A 25,410-nucleotide genomic window follows, 5' to 3' on the forward strand; every position below is an offset into this window, starting at 1 on the left:
TACACAAATGCAGTTACATGTACATTCACATTTGGGGTAAAATACCAAGTACCCTGACTGGTTATAGTCTGGTTATGGTGTTTCCACAACTTCCAGAGAAAAGGCATGCAGATGTTTCAGGATCTTCAGTTTTTTTCGTATTGAACTAAATTTCAAAACTGGCCAATTTGGCCAAGAAATGTGTGTCCTTATTTGTGGCAACAGCAAAAGCAAAAATCTTACACAGAACAGGCTAGGAAACATCTACTGCGCCATGTCTGCATCAGCCATTTAGTGCAGCCAAGGAGAAAGAGAAGGGCCTGGATGCTATGTTTTCCAAAGAGGAAAGCAGTCCACCAAGGCACGATAGTGCATCACTACCAATCCATACAATTCACACCACAGAGTGCTAACATGAAATAGCTGCTGTACAAATGGCACTTCTTACAGGGTAAATAATGTAACTTTATGCTAAACCAATGTTTTCTCTTGTTGTCACTCACCACACAGTCCCATGGCTTTCATCAAACGCCTTTCCATGCTGTTGGACATGCATCCAGCTGTGTCACCACTTCCCTGTCAGAAGAGATTTCACATAAAAAACAATTAAAAAAAATCCTAATGCTAGAGCTGATTTGCAAATAATTCAACAGCGAGGCTTGGCCAGGAACAAGACAGGCAGTGTTGCTGCAGTTATCCCATACATGACTACTGAGCCTGACAGGAGCACTGAAGGCTTTGAAGGGGTTGGGGCATTTGGGAATTCAGCACTAAAGGAAATGGACAGAAGGGAGATACAGAGAGCTTGGGCAGTCCCAGGGTTAGTACTGTTGCCTTTTTTGACTGGCTTAGGCTTGGCTTGACAAGCTCTGAGCGTTTTCCCCCATTCACTGGCATTTTTCTCCTGTTAATACAGGTTTCTCTGTCCAGTCCGATCACATTTCCATCCAAGCTCATTTACATTATCGTGCTACACAAACCCTCCGGGGATGGCCGTGCAGTTGGGCGATACGCAGACCTTGCCGCCCCATTTCTGTTGCAGCTCCAGTAAACTCTGGAGGTGAAACAACCATACAGCGTTGCTTCCCATGGGGGAGGAAAAGAAGGCTTGGCGAGTAAGTCAGCTACAAGAAAAGAGAGCCCGCGACACCCAAGTCTTTCCCGTGTGCCCGCCTCACCCTCGGAGGTCGGCGGGGCGCTGGTCTGTGCCGAGCTGAGGGAATCCCGTGGCACTGAGGGCACTGAGGGGTCCGGTGGCGCTGAGGGGTCCGGTGGCAGTGAGGGGTCCGGGAGGGCGCGGTGGCGCTGAGGGGCCCCTCCGGCTGAGGGGAAGCGGTGCCGCCTGACGGTTCCTGCCCGCCCGACGCCGTTGCCACGGAGACGGCCATGGCGGCGATGGCGGCCGCTGAGGCGGGCGGGGGTCCGGCCGCGGCCCCCGAGCCCTCGGCGTCCCCCTGCTCCTCAGGTGAGTGCCCGGGGCTGCCGAGGGTCACAGGCGCCACCGCTGTCGGGCGTGGCGGCGAGAGGGCGGCGGGGCTGGGGACGCCGCCTCCCCGGCGCTGCGGAGGGGCTGGGGCAGAGCCGGCGGGCTGCGAGGGCTGAGCGCGGCCTCGCCGGACGGGGACGCGCTGGACATCGCCCCCCTCACGGCCCGCACCTCTGCTTCTCGCGGGCGGTCACCTCAGTCTGGCTGTCTGCACGGCCGGACCAGCGCGTCCTTGGCAGGGAACACTGTTTAGGTCATCACCAGCTCTCCAGCACCCTCCCTTTCCAGCGGTTTGTCTCCCGTTAAAGCCCGTGTCCTCTACAGGCCGTCCGTTCCTCTGAGTCGCAGTCCAGGGAAAATGAACCAACCCCGGATTTATCCCTTACCTGGCTTCCCCAGGGCCCTGGGCAGGAGCGGCTGCTCACCCTGGTCCGTGTTCTTGGGCGCAACAATACCTCATCCCCGACTCGGCCGCACTCCAGAGGCTTTCCTGGCGCTCAGCTGTGCTCCTGGCTGAGGAGCCACCTCCTCTGGGCCCCTGTCCCCGCAGGTCGCTCACAAACCCGACTGCCAGGTGCTGGCCGGCCCCGAGGGCCGCCTGCCGCTGGCAATTTGGGCTTCGTTACATCCCAGTTGGGATGGATACCGAGGTGACTGGAAGTTGCAAGGCAAGCTGAAGACAAAAAGATGCACGTCTTTTGATCCAACCCAGCCGCAACCTCGGGACTGCCTTTACAACACTCAGGACTAGGCCCCATTTCCCAAAGGACTGGATCTGGGCTGAGATCTCCGCAGACATTGAAACCTGCTCATTTCACACCTAAGTGCCCATCGCTGTGCAAAGCTGTGCCTCAGCCCAAGGCAAGGCATTACTGGAGAATTAACACCAAAAAACCACAGCATTGCAGGCTATTCTTGATACTGCAATTCAGTTTTAGGAACATTTTGCTGCATCACTCCTATTAAACATTACTCACAGCCTAAAATCCAGTGCAATAATTCACATAAAGCTGTAAATATAGCATGGCACTGTTACCATATTGGTTCCTTTTATACTGACATATAGGGCTCATGCTTATCTCTGTGCCCAGTGTGAAAAGGTATTAAATTTAGAAAGTGGTCAGCTATTTTCTCCCACAAAAGATGAAACACATGAAAATTTGGTTTACTGGTTTGTGAATAGTGATAAAGGGATGTTTTCAACTGGAAATGTTGAAACTAAAAAACACTGCAAACTTTTAAGGAGTCACAAGTGCTTGCAGCAGCAGTCAGGCAACAGGCTTTGACTAGTAGACAGGGAATGAGATCACTGGCCACCAGAACTTCCCTCTCTATCAGTCTACCTTCATCACAGCTTGGAAAGTTTTGTGGGAAAACAGGAATCCAACTAAAATGATTTTCTTAATAGCAGGTGTACTGAGAAAAGGATTAATCTGGATTTGAAATGAGTTCATGCTCTCCATCAAAACAATTATACATGCTGGCAAGAATGAAGGTAGCGAGTCTGTTGATGTTTGTCAGCAGATAAAATTGTTGCTAAGCAAATGTTACAAGCTTGGGATTTGTGGTTATGGCTTCAGGAAGCTCTCCCCAGAGCATGACTGTCTCAAAGCTGCACTAACAACCCTTCCTTTTCCATTAAACCATCTGTTACAGGTGAAGTGCTAAAAAAAAATCCATGAAGTACACAGGGTTGATATTTGCTTAATGAAAATTGACAAGATGCTGCAGTTACATTTTCATTTTTGCAGCTTTTTTCCCTTGCTTATAACTTTACATGACCCTGAATAGTGTTTTCTATCCCACCTGTCTTTCTTTGATGCTGCTACTTTAGAAACTTCTAATAAAACTTGATACAGTCACTTTCAACAAATGCTGCAAAAAAATGTTAACTGTAACAGTTTAAATGTTATGGTTCTTTTAATGTAAATTGTTGGTTCTTAATGCTTTGAAGCAAAGACTTTAAACTGGGTAAAGACTCAGTGGTGACTTAATTGTGATAACAACAGACTTCACTATTGTGATAAAAATAATTTCACTTATGCTCATGGAAATAATTTTATTGCTGCATGTGAAATATTAAAAGAATATTGTGATAAGCATCTCAAAAGCACCAGAAAAATTCTGATCAAGACTAAAATTGTACTGAATTGTGCATTACACTGTAAAATGAACGTCTTCAGTAAGTGTAAGGTATGCCATCAGTCTCATATCCTGAGTGGGGCAGAGTTTATAGGGAGCAAGTGTCTCCAGGGATCACCAAGATAATCCATGAAATAAATCCAAATCCATATGTATTGAATATTTTATCAATTTTTGCCTTCATTGAAGGTTAGTTACTAACAGGTTTTTACCAACTGCAGTTCTGCTCATGTTCTGTAGCATTAATAACCTATATCCAAGGAGAATGTCACTTCTTCAGTGTTTGCTGCTTCAGGGGGAGAAAGAAAGGAAGGAAAAGCAAGTTTTCATCCTAAAAGAGTTCCTGAAAAAATGCTGTGCAAAATCCAGGTACAAATAATGAATAACAAATAATGAGTGGGAATAAAGTTTTTTGGAAGTAAACCCAAGCTCCTAACTGCGGTAGGATGGTGGGAAGTGGAACAAAAGCATAAGAAAACATTTAAGCTTGTCAGTTCCATCTAAGTATGTTTAAAAACACTTCTTTTGCTGAATTTTAGTGGTGCAAGTACTGTAAGAGTCTTCCCTGCAGAACCTTCCTGCTGCCCCTCCTCACAGCACCTGCAGAGTTTGCTTCACAACTTTTCCCTGTACTCAGTAGCCAGAAAAAAAACTTCCTGTACTGAGGATTTGCTCAGAAATTGCTTCCTAAGGCTTCAGGCTCTAAAAGCCAGGCTCTGTGGGTACTCCAGTGTTCACTTCTAGCAGGGCATTACTCTGAAATACCCTTATTTCTCAGCTCTAAGCTTTAGGACTGCAGGGTTGCTATAGGTGTAACTCCTGTCAGCAGGATAAAAATCTCTGCATTTATTCCCTTTCACTGGACAAAATGCCACAGGAAGCACAACATGGTAAGGATGAGAATGAACAAGCCACAGGTGACAGATTTAAGTTATTGCTACTTGAATATTTAGTTGTTGATGTAAGAGTACACTGTGTTTATGATCAGAGTGAGGGTTATGTAAGACATAAACAGCAAAGGATTTCAGTAATGTCATGTTTAAATGGAGAATATCTGAGAGCAGCTGACCTATTCAGACCAGATTTCATTGCAAAGAGAAAGTCTTTGCAAGGGAGCAGCTTCTCATAAAAACACCTTCACCCAGCATGGCTGGATGTACAGGGAGGGAGCTGAATGCCTTGTCTGTCAGGGAAAACAAGAGGGACACTTCTCAGAAATCTGCCAACAGTTGGTCCTATCTCTGTTCTAAAACTAGGCTGGACACAGAACTTCCAAAGAAATGAAAGGCAATAGCTACAGAAACTACAACTGGCGTGTTGTACCTGTAGTACAAAAATTACCTCTCTATCCATTCTCAACCTGATACATCTTCAGTCATCTTTTTCTACTTTTCCTGCAGTTTTCTCTCAGGCTTCCTTTCCAGAATGGGAGGTCTTGCCTCACAAAGTCTGTTGGAACTGTACATCCCTCTGCATCTCTCTCTGCAATCCCACTTTCTCACAGACCCAGCTGTGACCCACAAAGCACCCAGCAGTAGCCAGGCAGGTACTGAGTGGTCCCATTTACAGACTGCATTGCAATAAATAAAAAACCCAAACAAACCAAACCCCAAGTATTCTCTAACAGATCGTCCTTCATCTTTTTGTGTTGCATGTTCTGTAGGAGTTCTGGAGGATAGGCTGACCCAAGACTTGCTGAAGCTGATAGGAAGCTTCCCATCCACTTAGGAAAGCTTCAGAAATGGTCCCTAAAATGTCTGATCTTTCCTGACCCTCCAACCATGAGTGCTGAGACTAGCTAAAAGAGGCTAAAAAACCTAAAAGAAAAAGACCAAAAGTCATCCAGAGTTGAGGCAAGTGCAAAGTTCTGCACTGAATTTTTTTTTCAAAAAGCATGTGATGCATGTTGGGAGAACCTTTTCCCAGACCAGTGAGTGCCTTGCTATCTGCATCTTTTTTTCCCTGAGTTATTTGTTGCAGAGAAATTTGACTTACTCTTTTATGCACATAGCCTATCGGGAAGTTAATGCATCAGTTACCCAAAAAAAAAAAAAAAAAAAAGGGTGCTCAGGCGCTGATGAGGTGATGCTAGTATCAATTTTAGTATCAATTTTATGTTCCAGCAAGTGCAGAGGACACAGTGTCTTGCAATTTTTTTCCCCATTGAAAATGACAGATGAACAGCTTCCCCTTAGGCTTCCAAGTAATTGTAGATTATAACAGTTCCTTGAATGGGGAGCAGTTACCCTACAGCTTCTTAACTTAATTTTCTCCTTCACTGAGACCTCTTCAGAACAGTTGGATAACTTAGAAAAAAAAAATTTGCAAGGTTCTACTTGGTTTATATAGTCTCTATATGTGCTGCCCATAATAAAAGATAAATTAGTTTAAAGCCTAGTGTTCTGTCAAGCTAAAGTGGATGTTTTCATGCCGTGAATATTGTCTGATTCCTGATTTTACTAGCATGTCATTATAATATCATCTGTGAGATTACATATTTTCTTTTTTGTCCATGCAGAAAGTACGTCCTTGAAAGACAACAATCTTTCTTATCCTGGGATGCTACCAGTAGATAAAAGGCTTCTGAACTTACAGATCTACAAACTTCTTCAATGTGTTCACGAGAAAGACAAGAAGCAAATAGAGAATCTGATCCAGAAAGGATTCCCAGATCTCATTAATTACACAGAGCCTAAGGAAGGATATAGTGCCTTTCACTTGGCCTCCATGAAAAATGACATTGAAATGTGCCGCTTCCTGCTGGAACACGGAGCTCATCCAAATGTCCACGACAAAATGGGATGCACTCCAGCCATGAAAGCAGCTGAGCTAGGCCATGAGGTGATTTTGGAATTATTAGCAAAAGCTAATGCAGATATGACTGCTGTGGATAATGAAGGGAAAGGTGAGTGAGAGGGAAATACCATAAAGCAATCCCTCAACTGTGTGACATGCTTCCTATACATTATGTGTCCCAGCAGTGGAGAATAACTCTGGTTGAGGGCTATCCTTACAGCCCAACAGAAGCTGTTGGGTGTAACAGTTTTGATGAAAATGAAAATAATTCTCCCTGAAGAGTCTAGGCCTTTAAATCAAAAGTCTTCCCAGTACAGGGCTGAGAGGTAACTTATGATTGAGAATCACATTCCTCCCATGACCTGTGACATACTGAACTCTGGTTTTCTCAAGTAAAGACTGTAAAGTAGAAGTCTTTTTTTTGCATGGATACACTCTCAGTGGAAGGACCTCTGTTGCAGAGTGGTCAGCTGTGAGGCTCACAGCCTCGTAATCCTTCTGGCAATTTCCTTTTGCACCCTAATCCCCACTGGTTTCCTTTGCAGGTATTTTGTTTTACTGCCTTTCACCTACAGGACGCCACACCCACTGCTTGCAAATTGCCTTGGAATATGGTGCAGATGTCAACAACTGTACTACTACTGGGAGGTCTGTGCTTCTACAAGCCTGTGAGCAAGCCCATAAGGTTAAAGACATGTGCCTGATTTTCTTGGAGAAAGGAGCAGATCCCCATGCAAAAGATCCGGTATGAGCATTTCTGTACCTAACAACAGAAGTACAAGGTTATAGAATAAATACCAAATGAGCCAATAAATTTAAAATAATAAAGCAGTGAAAAATTGCTTAACTCTGTGGCCATACCTCTTGTCGTCTTCTGTAACACACTTTTTTTCGAGGAAAGGTATTTAAGTCTTCTTGTAGATTTCTGTATGCTTAGAGTGAGTGCAAATATTTCCCCAAATGTTATTGCTCTAAGGAGTTGCAGTTCACTGTACTTGGAACAGTGCTGATTTTTATTCATTTTGATGTGTCCTTAGATTTTCAGAGTTGAAATAATATTCACTAAAAGCTAAGTCTATTAGGGAAACTCTGATGAGCAATCAAGGCAGGAATGAGGCATGAGAAACTTTTTTCTCTTTTGTATGTCTTAATAATTTATTTGTTTGCTTCTTTAATTTAACAAAGACCTGAAAGACTGAAGCTCTGGGCTATTGATAAATCAAGAAGCTCAAGCTTTCCCTTAAAGTTATCCAAAGCAAACATCCATTGTTGTCTAGGAAAAGACAACATTAATGTATTAGAATATGAACTTTTCCTCACAGAACCACAGTGAAATTCCCTGGTTGCTTTGCCTTTCCCCATAGCACTCTTCCTGCCATAGCTCCTTATGCTCCTGGTTTCATAAACTGAGGTGGTGTTTTGTGTTAGATGTGGTAAATATGCATGAGAAGATGCCCACAGAATAAAGGATTTGTTAACTAAGGAATTGATTTTCATGGGCATTATTCAAGGGACTCAAGCGTTCAATGTACTTGAGTTGCTGGGATCTGACTGCTCTGTCTTAGCAGCACTACAACTAGATTCTGAAAGCTTACCTGCAAATATCTTTGAAACTATTAGGTTTGTCTCCTTTTCCTAGTAATAGCTGAAAGGGGACTTGCAGTTTTATGCCAGCCTGGAACAGTCAGATCCCACTGTTGCAGCCTTAGCACATGAACGAGCTGGGAGCTGCTCTCATTCCCCTGCAGGCCACGGGGCGCACAGCCGTGATGGAAGCTGCAAGGGAAGGTGCTGCCGAGGTGGTTCTGGATCTGCTTCGGAGGGGAGCCGATGTGAACCTGTTTGACTTTGAAAGACACAGTGCTGCACATTTCGCAGCCAAAGGAGGCTTTTTTGAGGTATTAACAATTGTGGCGTTAAAGCATTGCTGCAAAGCGAAACCTGGGTGTTGTTGTTGTTACAGGGTTTTACTTTGGGTTTTTGGAGTGTGTTTTTGTTGGGGCTTTTTTGAGTCCATTATCTCAGCTGATCAATGCATAATGTTAAGTAAGCAAAAGTATATTCTTTTTAAGTATCAAAGGGATTCCAGCAGGGACAAATAGGCCAGAGAGGGGCTTACAGTGAGCTGGCAAGAAGATTGTCCTTGGTGTCTACAACTACACGAGGTTTCTGTTTCATCAGTTAAATAAACATAATACTGTAGAAAACATTAATGTTATATGTGCATTGTGTTATATGTGCATGACCAGCTGGACATGGGAGAGAACTTCATTTTTAGAATGGGAATGTAAGATATTGCATTTATTTGTAAATCAATCTCACATTTTCACATGTTAAGAATCAGACAAGATTTTTGGTGGGACTCTGTTTGTTTTTCTAGATTCTGACGATTATTTCGGGTTATAATGCAGACTTGAAACTGATTGCTATGAATGGTAACACACCACTTCATTACGCTGCAGAGGGAGGATTTGCAGATTGCTGCAGATATATAGGACAAAGAGGTACATTAAAAATAAGTTACTTTGCAACTATTATCTTTATTCTATTTCTGTGCTAAAGGAAAGATTTCATTTCGGTATCTCTGAAGAATTTGACTCTTGGGTACCCTGTGGTATCCAAGAAAAAATTCTTATTCAGAAGGGCCTAACAGAGGCCCTCTCTCATGTGGATGAGAAAACATTTCTCAAACAAAGCAGCAGAAACACAAGAGGTTTGTATAACTTAGTATTGGGCAGTATTAAGTGGTTCTGGGTTTAGTTGGGTTTAGATGTATTGTATTGAAACGTCCAATAGAAAAAAAATTTTGATCTAATAATAATTTTAAAAAAAACCTCTGTGCAGTCATGAGATAAAAAACTTCATGTCCTTGGGTATTGAAACATGCCCTGAAGCAGCTGTGATCCTTTCCTGACTTGATCAGATGTTCATGGCACTTCAAGCTTTGATCCAAGAGGACCATGCAAAAAACCACATTCTGTTCTTGTGATCAAACAAGTGATCCATTGTCAAACTGTAATGTTAGGGTATAGAAATAAGTGACACTTTAAACTTAGTTTACTTTTTAACCTTGCTCACCACTTCAAGTAAAAATGTAAAGTTTCCACTGAACTTCTCTCTTTTTATACATATTCATAGGTGGATTAATAAATAGAGTATGGGTTGCTCAATGCTTCTCCCTTTGGAAAAAAAATATGGACATGTGGCAGACCTTCCAGCCTGGGATCAATGATGTGGTTCCACCTACCATTGCTAATTATTGCTGAAACAGTATAAAACTGTAGGCCTGTGGCAATGAGTTGCCTGTGTGTTTAAAGATTCTTCTATTAAATAATTAGGAATTCCACTGCACTTTTAGCCAAATTGTGTCCATATTTCTAGGCTGTGATCCTACATGGTCAAACTTGGCACATCTGACCCCGAGGGAGGTTGCCAAGAGCGGTGGGTTTAAAGCAGCAGCAGCAGTATTGCGCAAAGTTGAGAAAGCCTTTAAAAAACCAGATGAGACCCTTGCCTGGTACCTGAAGGTGTACGACTGGTCCTTGGAGCACGAGGATGCCATCCGCAAGGAGTTTGAGACTGAAGAAAAAGAAGAAGATGGGATGGTATCCAGAAATCATTTTATATCAGTTATTCAGAAGCACTGGGGCACTGTGGACGAGGAACAAATAGAAATTCTTGCTAAAAAGCATGAAGTATCTGCTGACAGGATCAGACTTGATGATTTTTTTAAAGGCTCAAAGTACTTGCAGAAAACCTTTCTGCTATCATCCTTTGGGCCCAAAGCAAAGAAGAAGAAGAAACCACAGAGAAAAAAAGGCAAAAAAGGCCTCCCTGTGCCGATTTGTATAATCCCAAAGAGTGAACGTCCACTTAGAGAAGATGGCCTCCCTACTTACATGATTGAGGCTGTCCCCCACATTCCTGAAGAGCAGCATTTCAAACGGGATCACCAATCCACCCATCCCATGCTCGATGACCGTGCCTGGTATGTAGAGGAGCCAAGGAAAACCCTCATGGATATCAACTACCTTGTCAAAGAGGGAGACTTTGTGTCTCTGCAGAAAGCCTTCAACGTAGGTGTGCCAGTAGACGTAAAAGATAAATATTACAAAACACCTTTGATGGTTGCATGTGCAAGTGGCAACATAGTTCTTGTGGAGTTTCTTCTGGAAAAGGGGTAAGATAATTTCAATTTAATTGCTGTTTTGGGAAGGCTTTCAAAAGCATAAATATCCAGTAAATATTTGGATGCAAAAGGCTATGGTTTGTTTTTTGCTTACATAACATTCAATATTAAAGTTAGTTCCCTAAGATCTCAAGTCACAGGGGATAAGTTTATTATTTCTCCCATTTTAGTAGCATGGAAAGGAAAACAGCCAAGAGATAAGTTCCCCAGGACTGAAACTTTTGGTATCTGGACTGCTGACATTTGGTCAGCTGCAGAGTTCCTACCCATGCCTCAAGTAGTGTATCCTCACAAGTGAACTCTCAAAACTGGTGAATGATTTTTGGGGAAATCTGACTCAAAGGACATACCTGAAATCATCGAGGTGATCCTGGACTTTCCTGTTCACATGCCTGGTTTAAACCTTCCCTTTCCTCTGCAGCTGAGGCAGGTACAAACAGCGGGATTTACATCAGAAGCCCCTGCTACTAATGAGCCTGATTCTCATTCTAGAAGTGCTTCAGCAATTCTGTAGCCTGCAGACACACTTGTGAAAAATCTCAATGATGGCTTAAAAATGAAAGCAATTTCAGAAAGATTCAGTCATGCTTGTGTAATAGCATAATCTCTTCTTGTCAGACTGCTGTGGTCCTACAATCCTTCACATAGCGCTTAAATGAACATTTCTCAAAGATATTTACGTAAACTTTGTTCTCTCTACCCATAGATAGAATTCATGTTAATATTAATATCTCAGAGAAAGTGGCTGTAGTCATTGCTCGGATTCCTGCTAACTAAAGACTAACAGCACATGGATCTTTACACACCCTGGTAATTACACTGACATTCCTAGAGCATATGGAAAATTGTGTAATGTGTATATTCGGGTTTTCCAAAGTTAAAGATGTAGGAGCTACCAAATTAATCCACCAGATTAATCTCTACTCGTTTTACCAAGTAGACAGCACTGGAGACACATCATATTTATCAATAAGACCTAGAAACACAATAGCTTGGCTTAAAAAAATAGTACCAGTTTTGAGATTTTTTTGATTGACAGAAATGAAAATGGAAAGTTATCAGTAGCATTTAGGTTTGCATCTCTCAGGATCATGGGCTTGCAGTTTGGCACAGGCATTCAAATACCTTTTACAATATAATCTTTTTAGTACAAAACCACAAATCCATATTGAATACAAAACAAAACATTTATCCAGATAAATCTTTAACATTTATTAGGTTTAAAATTAAATTGGTGGCATCCATTTTCTATCTTCCTCCAGAAAGAATAAGAAGTAAATGAAATTTGATCTGATGGGAAATTCTGTGCTTGATGGGCAGAAAATGCCAAGGAATTTTTAAATCAGTGCTGCATTGTCCCTGTTCCCATTGCTTGGTTTCTTTCTGATAGAATGAAGTTAGGAAAAAGGGTTCAAGGGGCAGACAGAATCTGAGTGAAGGCAAAGAGGTTGGATTGAGAGAAAAAGTGCAATAATGGAAGGAGCTTATTTTAATGAGAATTAAAACAAATGAAAGCTGCATACGAATAAATCATAGCAGTTTGGTGACTGAAAGATAAGAGAGATAAATGTGGTAGGTCGGGGGAATTTACTGGACTAAGGTCTCATCAAAGGTAGAATTCTGAAAAAGATTAAAATTTTAAGGAAAGAAGAACAGATGAATCTGTGCTTTTATCTAGACAATCACCTGACCTGGAGGGCAAACAGCTAGCCGTGGAAGCAGCTTCCTTCATAATTTTTCTTCCTTCTCCCTTCCTCCTTGACTTTTGGGAAGACAGAAGCTTTTTGTCCACCAATTAAGTGGGAGAGTGACCATAACTCCCTTCAGGACCTCTAGGGCTGATAATGCTTTTCCTCTCAGCTTCATCCAAAGGCATGATATTGCAAGGATCTCCCCTGAACTATCCCTTGCTTTCTCGAGAATATCCCAATTTTAATTTGGGAGAAGAAACAGACCCTAGTGCAGCAGCACAGTAGCTGAATAGTTCTTCAGTGCTCAGATTCCCAAGGCAGACCTTCTGTAACTTGTTTGTCAAAGGGGGAAGCCAATGCAGGGCAATTCAGCAGGCAGAGGGCAGCAACACTGAAAGGAAAGGTGAATATTCCCCTCTTGTGCAGGCGAGCTCTGCAATGTTGCCACGTGTCCTGTAGCACCTGCTCATGGCCCAGGAAGTGTACTTTTTGAATTCCTTCACCTGCTTTCTGCCATTCTCGGTGAAGCTGGAGCACAAACACTAGCAGCCTTTTTCTGGACTAAGGTGTTTGAACGCCTATACCCATGAAAAGCTCCATGAGAAGGACACTGATGGCTTGCGGGAGGGGAACGTGAGCAGCACCCAGGCACACTTACAATTCCTATTCCATGATATGGTCAGGGACTCAAATGGTTTCAGAGTTGCAGTAGCAATATGAAAATAGCTATTTACATTGAATATGCCATTGCAGTGGGCAGTTGATTGCACTTGGAGCTGGGGCTGTTACTGTAGATACTCTACACTTTCAGCTGCCACAACTGCTTTTATTCCTGTGCAGGGCTGATGTCAATGCAACAGACAACTTCCTGTGGACTCCTCTGCATCATGCTTGCTATAATGGACACTTGGATATCACTGAGGTGCTGGTGAAAGCTGGAGCAGTTGTGAATGCCCCTGCAATAGGCAATGCCACCCCGCTGATGAGAGCCATTGAGGCCTGCAGGCTGGACATGGTCTATTTCTTAATCAATGCAGGTGCTGACATCCAAGCTACAAACAGCAATGGTAATTAGCAATGTCTCCAAAACAGGCTGTTTCTTTATTAAAAGCTCCTGGAACACTTGGAGAACTGTTCTGCATTCAGGGTTGCTGTCAGGATTGGGATGAAGGTAATAAGTTCAGTTAGTCTTCTCCACTCTGGAATCATTACTGAAAAAAATCAGCTTCCTTGGGCTTTATATATCTATGAAAGTGAATTAACATTATTAATTACTCAATTCAGGAGACTGTTACTCCTCACGAGATACACACAGAGTTATAAGTGGCTTTAATGAAAACATACTATCTAGTTATTATTATTTCAGGGAAAATTAGATTTCAGTTGTGGCCCAGAGTATAGTTTGCCACTCATTTAAGTGATTTATTTTTAGCCACAGGCAGCCCTGTTTAAAAAAATCCCTTGCTGCTCTACATGTAAATGTAACTCCTGAGAAAAAAATACTCAACAGAAACCCAAATCTGAGCTGGTACTGAAGTGTTACCTCCTCACAGCAGATCCTTTGTTCAGTGCTATTTCCACTGTCTCCAGAGTAATTTAAAAGTTAACATGCATCACCTTTCAAGCTCTTGCTCTAACATAGGAAACAACATTGCTACACAATGAGACTTTCCTTGCCAAAGTACCTAGTAGTGAAACCCTGCTTCTAGAAGGGACGTGTATTCCTTATATCATGTGGAGTTCTGATTCACAAAGCAGTTAAGTCTCACAGATACTTTATAGCCAGAATCTCATAAGAACCAGGAAGGATTTTTTCCTTCATTAAACACTGAAGCTGTTCATTTATACCACAGGGCTTTCCCTTGCCAGCCACAGAGCAAGGACAGGCAGAAGGAGATGGCTAGCACAATACAAGGTTAGGAATGCAGACCATCTCTTAGTGCTAAATGCTCTCAACTCTCAGAGATCAAAATGACAACCTGCAGGACCAGTGTATTAAGCTGCAAATGTCAGAACATAAGAACAAAGCAAGCAATGCAAGAATTCCTGCAAGATTCCTGCAATATTCCTGCAAAATGGGTTTCAAAGCTTGTTTCTGCCAGGTCTTATTTCTGCAAGCAGTGCTGCTGATCTCTGGTCCTCATACCAGTGTCAGGCATGCTGCTGGCACATGGGATGGGTAACAACATACTGGCCATATTATATTCAGTTGATTGTCCAGTTGCAATAAACCAGTGCCAAAGTTAAATGTCATGGTTTACACAGATGTTTTTTTTTTTTAATGCAGGAAAGAGTGTTCTTGATCTTGCTCAAGTATTTCAAAATTCTACAATAATTGAACTGCTTGAAAATCAACTGCAAATTTTGGCAGAAGAACAAGAAAAAGAAGAAGCAATGCCAGCAAAAGGGGGGAAGCCAAAACCAGCAGAGCCACCAAAACCTGTGAAAGAAGAGGTATGAGAGATGGTAACAAAGGACTGATTTTCTAATAGTTAGCAGGGAGCTTCTTTCTTTCCTTTCTTTGCCACCCATTTCTCTGTAATGCTGTAACTTGGGCAGCTTTATTAATGTGAGAGTATTTTCAGATGCCAGTACTTGTTCTTGAGAATATTAGAACTTGTTCATTGGTTGAAATTTGTCTTGATAATTACACAAACTTCATGTGTTTTCCAGACACACATAAGAATGATGTCCTGTCTCACTGACAGGACACAGAAAAATATTTCCTTTTCTTTTTCCCTCCTCCTGAAGTATATGCTCGTCCAGCTCTGTTGTGGTAATCACCGAACAACTGGTGCTCATAATTTCTTAAAGGGAGAACCTCTTCTTTTCACAAGATAAGGACAATACCCTTCAAACTGGTAGAAAGGTTTTCTATTCTCCTAGTTCAGCTCACTGAGACAATACTAGGCTTGTTAACTTCCTAATTTCCATTTTGTCCCATATCCTTCCTCTTTCACTATTTACCTGAGTCCTGTTTCTCAAATCCTACACTGATGTTTGCCTGTTTCATTTCCGAATGCTTTTCCTGCACCCTCTGGGAGCCTTGAGCACCTCAGCATTCCCCTATTCCCAAGCTGACGTCAGCCTCTGTGACCACATCCGGGTTCTCTTGTTGTGGATGAGACCTTCCTCATTCACCAGTGGTACTTGTTAGTCACATCCAGGATGCTATTTAGGGAGGAGATGCAATTGTATCTGCATGGCTGGAAGTGTCCTTCAGCTGCCCTGGAGTGCAATAAATATGTCTCAGTAGCTAAATGTTGGCATCCCCATTTCACAAAGGTTTTGAATGTCAATGAGAGCACAGGACTTTCAGAGGCAGGAGGATGACAACCTTAGCTGCTTGTTTATTCCTCACTTGGAAGAGGGTGGAATCACCAGTGGTACAAGGTAACTGTCTTGGGAGTCATAAAGAGCAGTTAATGTTTTAGTGCCCAAGGAGGAGAGGTGCCTTTTACTGTTCAAAAGGTTGGCCCTTGCAATTTTTGATTTTTAAAAATCACCTTTGAGAAAAACAGATTCTGAAGAGATTAAGAAAAATGCTCACCCAGTAAACATTGTAGCAGAGTATCAGAAAATGCAGGATGCATGCCTTGCTTCTGAACATGACATGTTGGTATAATTGGTACCTTCTTCTTCAGTCTGAAGATGTATCTGAGCCACCTGAGGAAAACTCTGTTCCTGAAAAGACAAAGCGTTCCCGTAAGGACAGTTCTGCTTATTGGAAATCTTTGGTAACGAGAGAAAACAAAAATGACATCTCCTTCAGGCCCAGAAAAGTATGTATGGCAGCAAAACATGAGTGCGGTTTCATGGTAACTTAAAGGTAGATCTTGTTGAGATCAAAACCCAGTACAATCCAATGAAATTTACACCATTCAACTAGCTTGGAGATGATGTGACACAGCCTGGAGAGGTTGCCACCAAACAACAGTAAATTAAAGAGTTCATGGATATGTATTATATAATAACACACATATTTGTGGAAGTCAAGCTCTTATCAGGTTTTAAAATATGATTAAAATGGAGCCACAGTAAAATAAAATGCAACTACATTTATGATATGTATTTTATACTCCTGCTTTTAAAAGATAGGAGTCTATTTGCATAGCATGGGTACCAACTTCTAACTTGCCCTGTTGATTAGTTATCATATGATGACTTGTGTCAGTGACAGCTACTGAACTAGATGGATCACAGCACACTAAGTATTTGCTTCCTAGAGTTGGAATAGTGGAAATACAACTTTTCTGTCAGGGTCTTGTTAATGCATGCTTAGAAATAACAGAGAAACAGAACAAGATAATCACAGTGAGGTAATTTTTGTAATATTTCTTTTCTTCTTGAAAAGGAAAAGAACACCACTGCTGGCTGAGTAGTAGTGTTTGTAGTTTGTTTATCATTTCCCTAACCCTGATTTATGCTAGTTTCTACAGTGGTCTCAGAGGACTGAGGCTACATAGCTGATGACTCTACAGCTAATTACTATTTTCTACTCTGAGGATTGTAAGCCCAAGTCAGTAATTTTGAATAATTACCTTAAGATCTTATTTCCCACATTATCTGTAATCGGAGTCCATGGCATGTTACAGGTTGGAAGTGACAACAAGAGAATGCTCTGTTTATACACACACTGATGGTTGACCTGTCTTCTGCTGGGAGGCCGCACTGCTTCTTTTCTATGTCTCATAGTGGAAAGGAGTGCTAGAACATGGCTCTCTTTGGCTAACAGTATCTTCTTAGTGCTTCTGTTGCAAAAGTCCCATCCAAATTAACTACAAATACCTTTATTTTGTAGATATGGAGCCCTGATGCCACAGCAATACAGCTTGCAGAAAAGCAAGAATTAGTCCGTGAACGCGCTGCTCTTTATGGTCACATGGAAGATTTTACAACCCTCTTCAATAGAAAATTTAAGAATTAAGCACAGAATCTGGGAGAAGCTACTTCAGCATATATTTTGAGGAGACAAAGATATAAAAGGCTACTCCTTTGCAAGGAAGGAATCATGCAGTGCTCAGCAAATACATCTTGGTTACTGTAAAACAAAATCTTATCAAGTTTTTCCTCTATAGATTATGTTGCTTACACACAATCTTTTATTGAGGGCTTAGTCTGGAAAAAGATTTATTCTCATGTGATTCTAAGTCTTGGAGCTGACTCCGTATACTTTATGGAATAGTTACTGTTGTGACACACACATGTCCTTTGTAAAGGTGTGGCTTTATAAGGCTTTATTTACCCCAACACAAAACTTCTTCTGGAAGATACATTACCCTTCTACTCTAAATATATAGATATGAAGATGGCATTCAGTAATTAGCTAAGACAGCAATGTTCTGAGTTGTCTGTAGAAGCAACAGAGAGCTCAGAATTTACAACCAGGACTATCACTGCCTAGTGTATGTCTTTCATGTTCTCCCATTAATTTTTCGAAGTGTACACGAGACCCAAAACTGCTCCCACCCCAACGGGCACATATTGTTTCCCTTCTGATTTCTTGAAAGGATAATAATCTCTATATAATAATCTGTAATCCATTTGCCATGTCTCCCACAGACCGTTGTTATGTCTGTGTTGAAGGAGGGGTCTCATAGGGGGTGCTGATGGAGACTTCCATTGCAGAGTTCCTGAGATCATTGCCATCGAGTCCAACCTTTGACCACTGCGTCAACCAGACCATGGTCCTGAGTGGCACATCCAGTCTTTCCTTAAACACCTCCAGGGACAGTGACTCCACCACCTCCCTGGGCAGCCCATTCCAATGTTAACCCTTTCCATGAAAAAAAATTCTTCCTAATGTTCAGCCTGAATATGTATCTCTTCATCCTCCAGGTAATTTTCCCCAGGATCTTCCAATTTGCCTGTTATTAACAACACTGCTCTGGGGCATTCAAAATTGATGTCGTATTCATTGTTCCTAATTTTTTGCTTCTAGCTTCTTTCTAAGAGATTTATTTGGCTCCATCACCTCCTGAAGGACCAATTGAAGCAACTGATTCATTCCCCATTCCCTCTGAACCACTTCTGGTTCAGCAGCTCCCTGTGAGCATTCCTGAGAACTGCAAAGCTTTCACCTGTAATGACCCTCTGAGGGTTGTCCTGACTTTTCTCCTGGAGAAGAAGGTTCCAACAGGTCTGAACCCCACCAATCACTCCACCACAGCCAAGGGACCCTGTCTGTGGCACCAGTTTAACATTATGACCCACCTCTGAGGCTGGATAACTGAGGTTCTTGGTAACAGATCCCTCAGGGGGAATCAGAGTGAAATGAACTGAATGACCAGTGTGTGATTTTTATCTGTCAGCATAAAACTTCTGCTGGCTGCACATGACTGTAAATGACAAAAATGGTAGTGCTTCAGGTAAGTCATAGAAGGCAGTGTGGGCAAGGAGCCCGTGAACAATTGTAAACGAAACTGCATCTCTGAAAGAAGGAGAAGCGAAGGGACAATTTGCTGAACAGTAGCCATCAAAATAAAATCAAGCAGCAGTCGGAAATTATACTGTAATGTAAAACTGTGTTTCTGGCAGAGCTCTGTCATGGAGATTACCTCAGACAGTTCACAGCCTTCACATGTCCAACGAGTTTTTTTCTGATTTTTAGTATAAGGTTGAGCAGCACACCATTCCTTGTGGGATCCTCCACTACCTGTGTCAGGAAGGGATCATCAAAGCTGTCCAGGAACCTCCTGGACTGTCTATACTTTGCTGTGTTGCTTCTCCAGCAGCTGTCAGGGTAGTTAAAATCCCTGACAAGAGGGGAGAACCAGGACCTGTGATACTGAGGCTTCTTTGAGCATCCTGCATTGTGGCATCATAGTGGTGATGGAATTAGGAGGCTGTGTCCTGTGCAGGACACACACTGTGGTCCCTATGGGATGGGGGAATAGGTAAACCTGGTCGGCCTGGAGGAGGTAGAGCCACCCACAGCTTCTCTCACCATCAGACTACCCTGGGACAGTGTGACACAGAGAGCAGCACTGTGGGCACACAGCCCCTCAGCCAGGGGCAATACTTGAACAGGTGGCATCCCAGCTGCCCCTGAGCCAAGGACAAGGGAACAGCGGGGCATCCCAAGGCTGCGGAGTGCAGCAGGGATGCTGGCAGAAGGCTTGGCAGGTCAGGGAATGCCATGTCAGAAGCCTCAGACTTGGTGAGGCAGAGGCAGACAGGTCAGCATGTTCTCCCCCTCCCTGCCTGCTCCGTGGGCATAGGGACATGGGGACAGTGGGCTCAGGTGGGGCTATCCTCACAGGGCAGGTGGCAGCTGTCAACATCAACTACTATGATGGCCGCTACCATGCGGCTGAGTCCGAGCGGCTCAGGAAGGCCAAGCTACATGTGGAGAAGGCCATTAAGGTGAGGGGTTTGATTTCACATGGCTCCGAGATGCCACATGCTTGCATTTGTGCACCTGTGACTCAGGAGAGCTGAGCCAGAGGACTGCGGTGGCGCAGGCTGAGCTCGCTCCCCTCTGCACAGGAGAAGAAGATCTTCGCAGTGCAGGGCCCTTATCCCGTCATCCGCCGCCTGCTGCGTGCCCGCGGCTGGGTGGAGAGGAAGCTGCTCCGCAATGGCAGACAGCTGAAGCAGCAGCCTGGTGACCAAAAGAAACAGCACCGGAAGGAGAGGGCAAGCGGTGGCAGTGATGAGCAGGTGGAGACAGTACAAAACCCACGTGGTGGGACACAGCCTTCCCTGGCCACCACAAAGCCCCTGCACCACCCGTGGCCACGCGATAAGGAGAACGAAGGGGAAAGGGAAGACATGAAGGAAGACAAAGAGCAGTGCTGTGAGGATTCTGATGACATCCATGACCTCATGGTTAGCTAAGAGGACTAGAGCTGAGCTCTGCCACAGCTCCCCACATCCTTCCCCTGGAACCCCCAGGGGCAAGATGGGGGCTCCCTGGTTCACCCCAGCCCACTCCCTCCTGCAGTCCTTCCTGGTGCGGGACCAGGTGCCAAACTTCCTCTGGACTATTCGCCTTAGCACCATTGACCAGAAGCTGCTGCCGAGGATTGAGGTGGTGAACCGCTATCCCCGGCTGTACGCGCTTTGCACCAAGGTGGGAGCACGGAGGCCTCAGAGAGAGGGGCACAAGGGGTGGGGGGGTGTCCAGAAGGGAATGATAGTCTTCTCGAAACAGGAGGGGCTGTGCCAAAGCCTGCAAAACTTGCCCTGGTTCGAGCAAGTAGACTTCAACACCTTTTTCCCCCGGTGCTACCGGCTGGGGATCGAGGACGAGCAGGAAGCCTTCATCGGTGAGCCTGGGGCTGTTGCCCTCCTGTCAGCCCTCCTGCTCCAGTCTTCCTATGTCCTGTGCAGGACTGGCTAGGGATGATGCTTCCCTCTTGCAGAGGATTTCCGCCTGACAGCAGCTCGCAGTCTGCTCAAACTGGCCCTGCAGAAGGCCGGGGACAGGCCGGTGGGGACAGAGCAGCCCCCAAAATCCAACAAGGTGCCAGGTGAGTGCGTGGAGCTGGCTGAGCGGCGTGGAGGCGGGGGATGACACAGACAGCTCAGGGTTAGGGGTGTGCCTGAGGGCTGAGCTTGGAGGCTGAGCCTCTGCTCATGCATGTGGCTTGGGATCCCTCACTCCCTCCCCTGCCCTAGCTCCAAAGGCACCCGTCCCACAGGGAGGCTCAGTGCTTTGGCCCTAAGGCTGGTGTAGGAGTCATGTCACTAACTCCATGCCGTCCACAGCAGGGCCGTGCTGCCCGTATCCCCAGCTGCTGGAGGAGGCCCTAGAGGTCTGTGGGCAGCACCTGGGTGTCCTGGGGCACCAGGACATCGACAGGAACACCCCGTCACCCTGCCGGACATGCATCAACTGGGACCGCTTCCTGCACGAATACTACCGTGTGGCACAGTGAGTGCTGAGCGAGACGGAGGCAGGGGGGAACGGTGGAGGGGCCGGTGCTGAGCCCTCCATGTCCCCCCACAGTGAGGGGGCCAGGCTGGTGCTGGGCAGGGAGGAGCGGGAGCAGTGCCAGGACCTGCTGCAGTGCCTGGAGGAGCAGCTGCCGCAGCTCGGCATAGAGGGCAACCTCAACGTCTGGATCCTCAAGCCCAGTGCCAAATCCCGTGGCAGGGGTAAAGCTGGGGGAAGCATGGGGGACACACATCCCTATGGAGCAGGGATCCCACCATCACTCTATTGCCCAGGCATCGTCTGCGCGACACGGCTGGAGGAGGTGCTGGAGCTGGCGCAGAAGTGCACGAATCCCTCGGCACGGGTGTGCGAGTGGGTGGTGCAGAAGTACGTGGAGCGGCCACTGATCATCTTCAACACCAAATTCGACATCCGGCAGTGGTTTGTGGTGACTGACTGGAAGCCACTGACTGTCTGGTTCTACCAAGAATGCTACCTGCGCTTCTGCTCCCGGCCCTTCTCCCTGTGTCACCTGGAGCCGTGAGTGTTCCCCCGCTCACCCCCGGCTCACACTGCCCAGCCCCTCGGCACTCCCTTACCCAGCCCTGCTCTCCCTGTCTCAGGGCCAGGCACCTTTGCAACGTCTCCATCCAGAAGCGCTACAAAACATCACAGCCAGACCCCCGCCTGCCCCCTGACAAGATCTGGTCCAACAAGCAGTTCCAGGAATACCTGGCACAGCTGGGGCAGGCGGATGCTTGGCAGCGGTTGATAGTGCCGGGCATGAAGGCGGCAATCCTGAACGCCCTGCGCTGCGCCCGGGACCAGGTGGGTTCCCGCAAGGGCAGCTTTGAGCTCTTCGGGGCCGACTTTCTCATCGGGGAAGACTTCCGGCCCTGGTTGCTGGAGATCAACTCCTGCCCCACCATGAGCCCCTCCTCGGCGGTGACCCGCCGGCTCTGCGCCAACGTCCAGCGGGACACGCTGCGCCTCGTGCTCGACCGCAAGGACAACCCCACCTGTTCCATCGGTGCCTTTGAGCTCCTCTACAGGGAGGTAGGCTGGGGGCTGGGGACAGGCACACCCCAGGCACCCCAAGCCACCACTGCCTGTTTTTTCCACCTGCAGGCAGCTGTGGCTTCATGTCTGACTGTGGGGCTGAAACTGCTGGTCACAGGCTGTTCTCTGAAGAAGGCCCGGCCGGCAAAGTATGGATCCCAGGACAAGATCCCCACCACTGTACCCAGTGCTCCCCAGCTCCCTGCACCCTCAGGGGACAGAGCCACCAAGGTCCCCTGGTCCAGAGCGGCACAGAAAAAGCTGCCTTCTCTGGGGCCACAGAGCAGATGCTGCCCACCCACGTCTGACCCTCCGGCACTGCCACAGCACCTGGACTGCTCTGCTGGGAACCAGGAGCTGCCATGGCTCCTTCACCTGGTGGTTGGCCAGCCTGAGGAAGCCCAGCCCCAGGAAGCTTTGCCACTGATCACCACTTGTCCTCGGGATAGAGGGCCTGTGCCACCCCCCCGGGGAGCAACCAGGAGTCCCCCCTGGCAATCTCCGGGCAGTTCTGCTGGGAGCCAGGAGCTGCCATGGCTCCTTCACCTGGTTGGGCAACCCAACAATACTCAGCCTCAGGAAGCTCAGCCCAAGGCAATTCCGTCCTCAATTGATAGCCGTCCCCTGGACAGGTTGCCACTGCTCCAGGAAGCACACAGGAGGCCCTGTCGACCCCCGGGTTCCTCTGCAGGGAGCCAGGGATTGCCACAGCGAAGTCAGCTGTGTGGGCAGCCCCAGGCCGCTCAGCCCCACAGAGTTCTGCCCCCGATCAATGCCCGTCCCCCAGTGAGGGGGCCTGTGCCACAACCCCGGCAACCCTCAGGCTGTGCAGCGGCTCCTGCAAGACTTCCTGTCAGGCCAGCGCACCTGCCTGTGCTGTAACAGAGCACCAGGATCCCCGGCCCCTGCCTGGAACAGAAGCACACGCCAGCTCCCAAGACGATACAGGAGACCTCAGACACAGAGACAATCCCACGAGGTGGCAGCGCCCTGCCCATCCTGGACGGGGTGACACAGCAGCACCTCACTGCCTCCCACGCAAACGAGACCCCACTGCTGTGCCACAGTAGCCACCTCAACTCGCACTCCTGCTTTAATAGACTTTGGTGAGAAGGAGCCTGGCTTAGACCTTCTGTGTGTGGGAGATGTGGACACAGCTGGGGATGATGCTGCATGAACTGGGGCTGCCAGGGCATGTCCTCTGCTGGAATACAAACAGAGGAGGCAGGAAAAACTGCCTCTACTGCCTGCCTGCCTGCAGTGGCCCCTGCCAGACAGAGCTGTGACAGTGGTGACATTGGTGCACCCTGGCACTGGGAACCGGTCAGGCACAGAGTGCTGGCAGGGCTGGTGTCCCCTGCAATGACAGGGGAATTGCAGGACGAATCCCATCCTATGTTTGTGCCAAGAAAAGAAGTGGGTGCTTCAGCAGGTGGGGTTTAATGGGCTGGCAAAGGGAAGTCAGGTGTCCTCAGGGGTCCCCTGTGGGCACTAGGGCTCTTGGGGCTGCTTGGATGTACAGGAAGGGAGGTGGGGGGGAGTACAGAGGGGCCTCTGGGGCAGCACCAGCTCCTGCAGGTTCCTTTTGTGACAAGGTAACCTACCTTCTTACAGAATCACAAAATGGGTCAGGTTGGAAGATAGATCATCTGGTCCCACCTCTCTGCTCAAGCAGGGTGATCCCAGAGCACAGGATTGTGTCCAGGTGGTTCTTTAATACCTCCAGGGAGTGACATACCTTAGTCCCTCTGGGGGATCTGTTCTAGTGTGTAGAGTGAGTTCTTCCTGACAGGTGGAACGGGCACTGCCAGGGCAGCTCCTCTGCTGGCAGAGAGCAGACAGGATCTCATGGCTTCCCACTGCCTGTGCCCACCAGCCCCTGTGCCTGCTGCAGTTCTCTGAGGATACCTGGGCCAAACCCCTCCTGCCCCTCTCTGGGCTTGGTGGGCATAACCAGTGCATCATATATCAGCTGCAGAAAAAGGCTGGTGTTTCTGGCATAGTTCTGGTGTGGAGATTAGCTGGGACAGTTCTCTGCTGCTAGAGCCAGTTCCTCAGGCCTCCTCTCTGCAAGAACCACAAAGTTCTTCCTCACTGAGGAACTCCTGCTGCGTTAAGGTACAGACAGACCATTTTCTGCTGGCTGCATTCATCAGGGCCACCTAGATGCAAGGGGAAAATCAAACCTGGCCAGCAGCAGGGGCCACATCCTGCATCAGTTTGGATCATGCACCCCTGTTGGTGAGTAGCCCCTGAAAAAGTTGTTTGGCAGAGCAAGTACTAAGGGGGGACCATCTTCTGTTCCCCTAGGAAATCCTTATGAACATCATCCTTGTGCGTTCTCACCCCAGCCAGAACAGGCTGTAGACTCTCCCAGTCTTCCTTCACAGGTTGTTCCACAAAAAGAAAGGGAAAAGAGCTGACTTAATTGGTGTTTTAATATCTATCACTCAATCAGAAATCACCAGTGCTCAGAAAACATTTTTGCATGACTGATAACTCATTCACATGCCAGTGGCCCAGAGGCAGAAGTCAGCCAACAGAGTGGCTTGGCTGGAGTCAGGAAGAATCTTTCAAGACTGTCCTCAAGGGTGGCAGTGAGGATGTATTTAGACACTCCCCATTGTACATCTGAAGTGGAGTAGGAGAGTCTATTGCATGAAGCAATTACAGCAGCATAGAAAAATTTTAGGGATCTGAGAGCAGGTGTCACAAGGAGAGTCAAAGGATGAAGCTCCAGAGCTTAAATGACGTCAGCAGAAATAAGGGTGTTGAACAAAGAGCTGGAAGTAAGCTGTGAGAGAGGGAAAGAAACTGTGCTAATGGACTGGTTATGGAAAAGCTGAGTGATCATTTGGTGGATGGTTTTAAATGGGGCCAAGGGCTAGTCAGAGAGAGAGAGTCCTTGGCAGTAGAGAGGAAAGCTCTGCTCTCCCAAGTGGCAGATCCTTCTGGGAAGCTGAATCAGTTGTGTGTCAGAAAATGTACTGAGAACAAGGAAATTTGCAGGTAGGAGTTCAAACAGATTACTACTGTGACTCAGACTCTTTAGATGGATAACATGAGCAAAAAATAAATCAAAGGGGGAAGCCATTGCAGAAAAGTTAAGCAGACAGAGAGCAGCAACCAAAAAAAATTTTAAAAAAGGGAAAGAAAATACAAATTCTGCATATGTACACAACCTAAG

The 25,410-nt window shown here is 46.2% G+C and overlaps 2 protein-coding genes across 2 annotated transcripts; both read left to right on the forward strand.

The window, feature by feature from the left end:
• The first annotated feature begins 1,374 nt into the window (after positions 1–1,374).
• Positions 1,375–17,210, forward strand: ANKEF1 (ankyrin repeat and EF-hand domain containing 1). Its single transcript, XM_062489440.1, has 10 exons — positions 1,375–1,444; positions 6,126–6,512; positions 6,949–7,148; positions 8,152–8,301; positions 8,784–8,907; positions 9,785–10,583; positions 13,124–13,350; positions 14,571–14,737; positions 15,928–16,065; positions 17,085–17,210. Exons 1-10 carry the CDS (start codon positions 1,375–1,377, stop codon positions 17,208–17,210), a joined length of 2,388 nt encoding a protein of 795 aa, XP_062345424.1.
• A 2,211-nt stretch (positions 17,211–19,421) lies between these two features.
• On the forward strand, positions 19,422–23,105 carry LOC134041982 (tubulin tyrosine ligase 3-like). The gene is given in 10 exon segments (XM_062489053.1): positions 19,422–19,461; positions 19,545–20,113; positions 20,229–20,357; positions 20,439–20,553; positions 20,650–20,757; positions 20,996–21,161; positions 21,237–21,385; positions 21,458–21,704; positions 21,788–22,220; positions 22,293–23,105. Coding segments are annotated over 10 exon segments (2,769 nt in total).
• The last annotated feature ends 2,305 nt before the right edge of the window (positions 23,106–25,410 follow it).

Source organism: Cinclus cinclus, chromosome 3 (assembly GCF_963662255.1).
Source record: "Cinclus cinclus chromosome 3, bCinCin1.1, whole genome shotgun sequence".
In the NCBI taxonomy this organism is placed as follows: Eukaryota; Metazoa; Chordata; class Aves; order Passeriformes; family Cinclidae; genus Cinclus; species Cinclus cinclus.

Coding starts and splice junctions, on each gene's coding strand:
- ANKEF1 (XM_062489440.1), top strand. CDS start 1,375: ATGGCGGCCGCTGAGGCGGGCGGGGGTCCGGCCGCGGCCCCCGAGCCC. Junction 8,302..8,783: donor CCAAAGGAGGCTTTTTTGAG/GTATTAACAATT, acceptor TTGTTTTTCTAG/ATTCTGACGATTATTTCGGG. Junction 14,738..15,927: donor CAAAACCTGTGAAAGAAGAG/GTATGAGAGATG, acceptor CTTCTTCTTCAG/TCTGAAGATGTATCTGAGCC.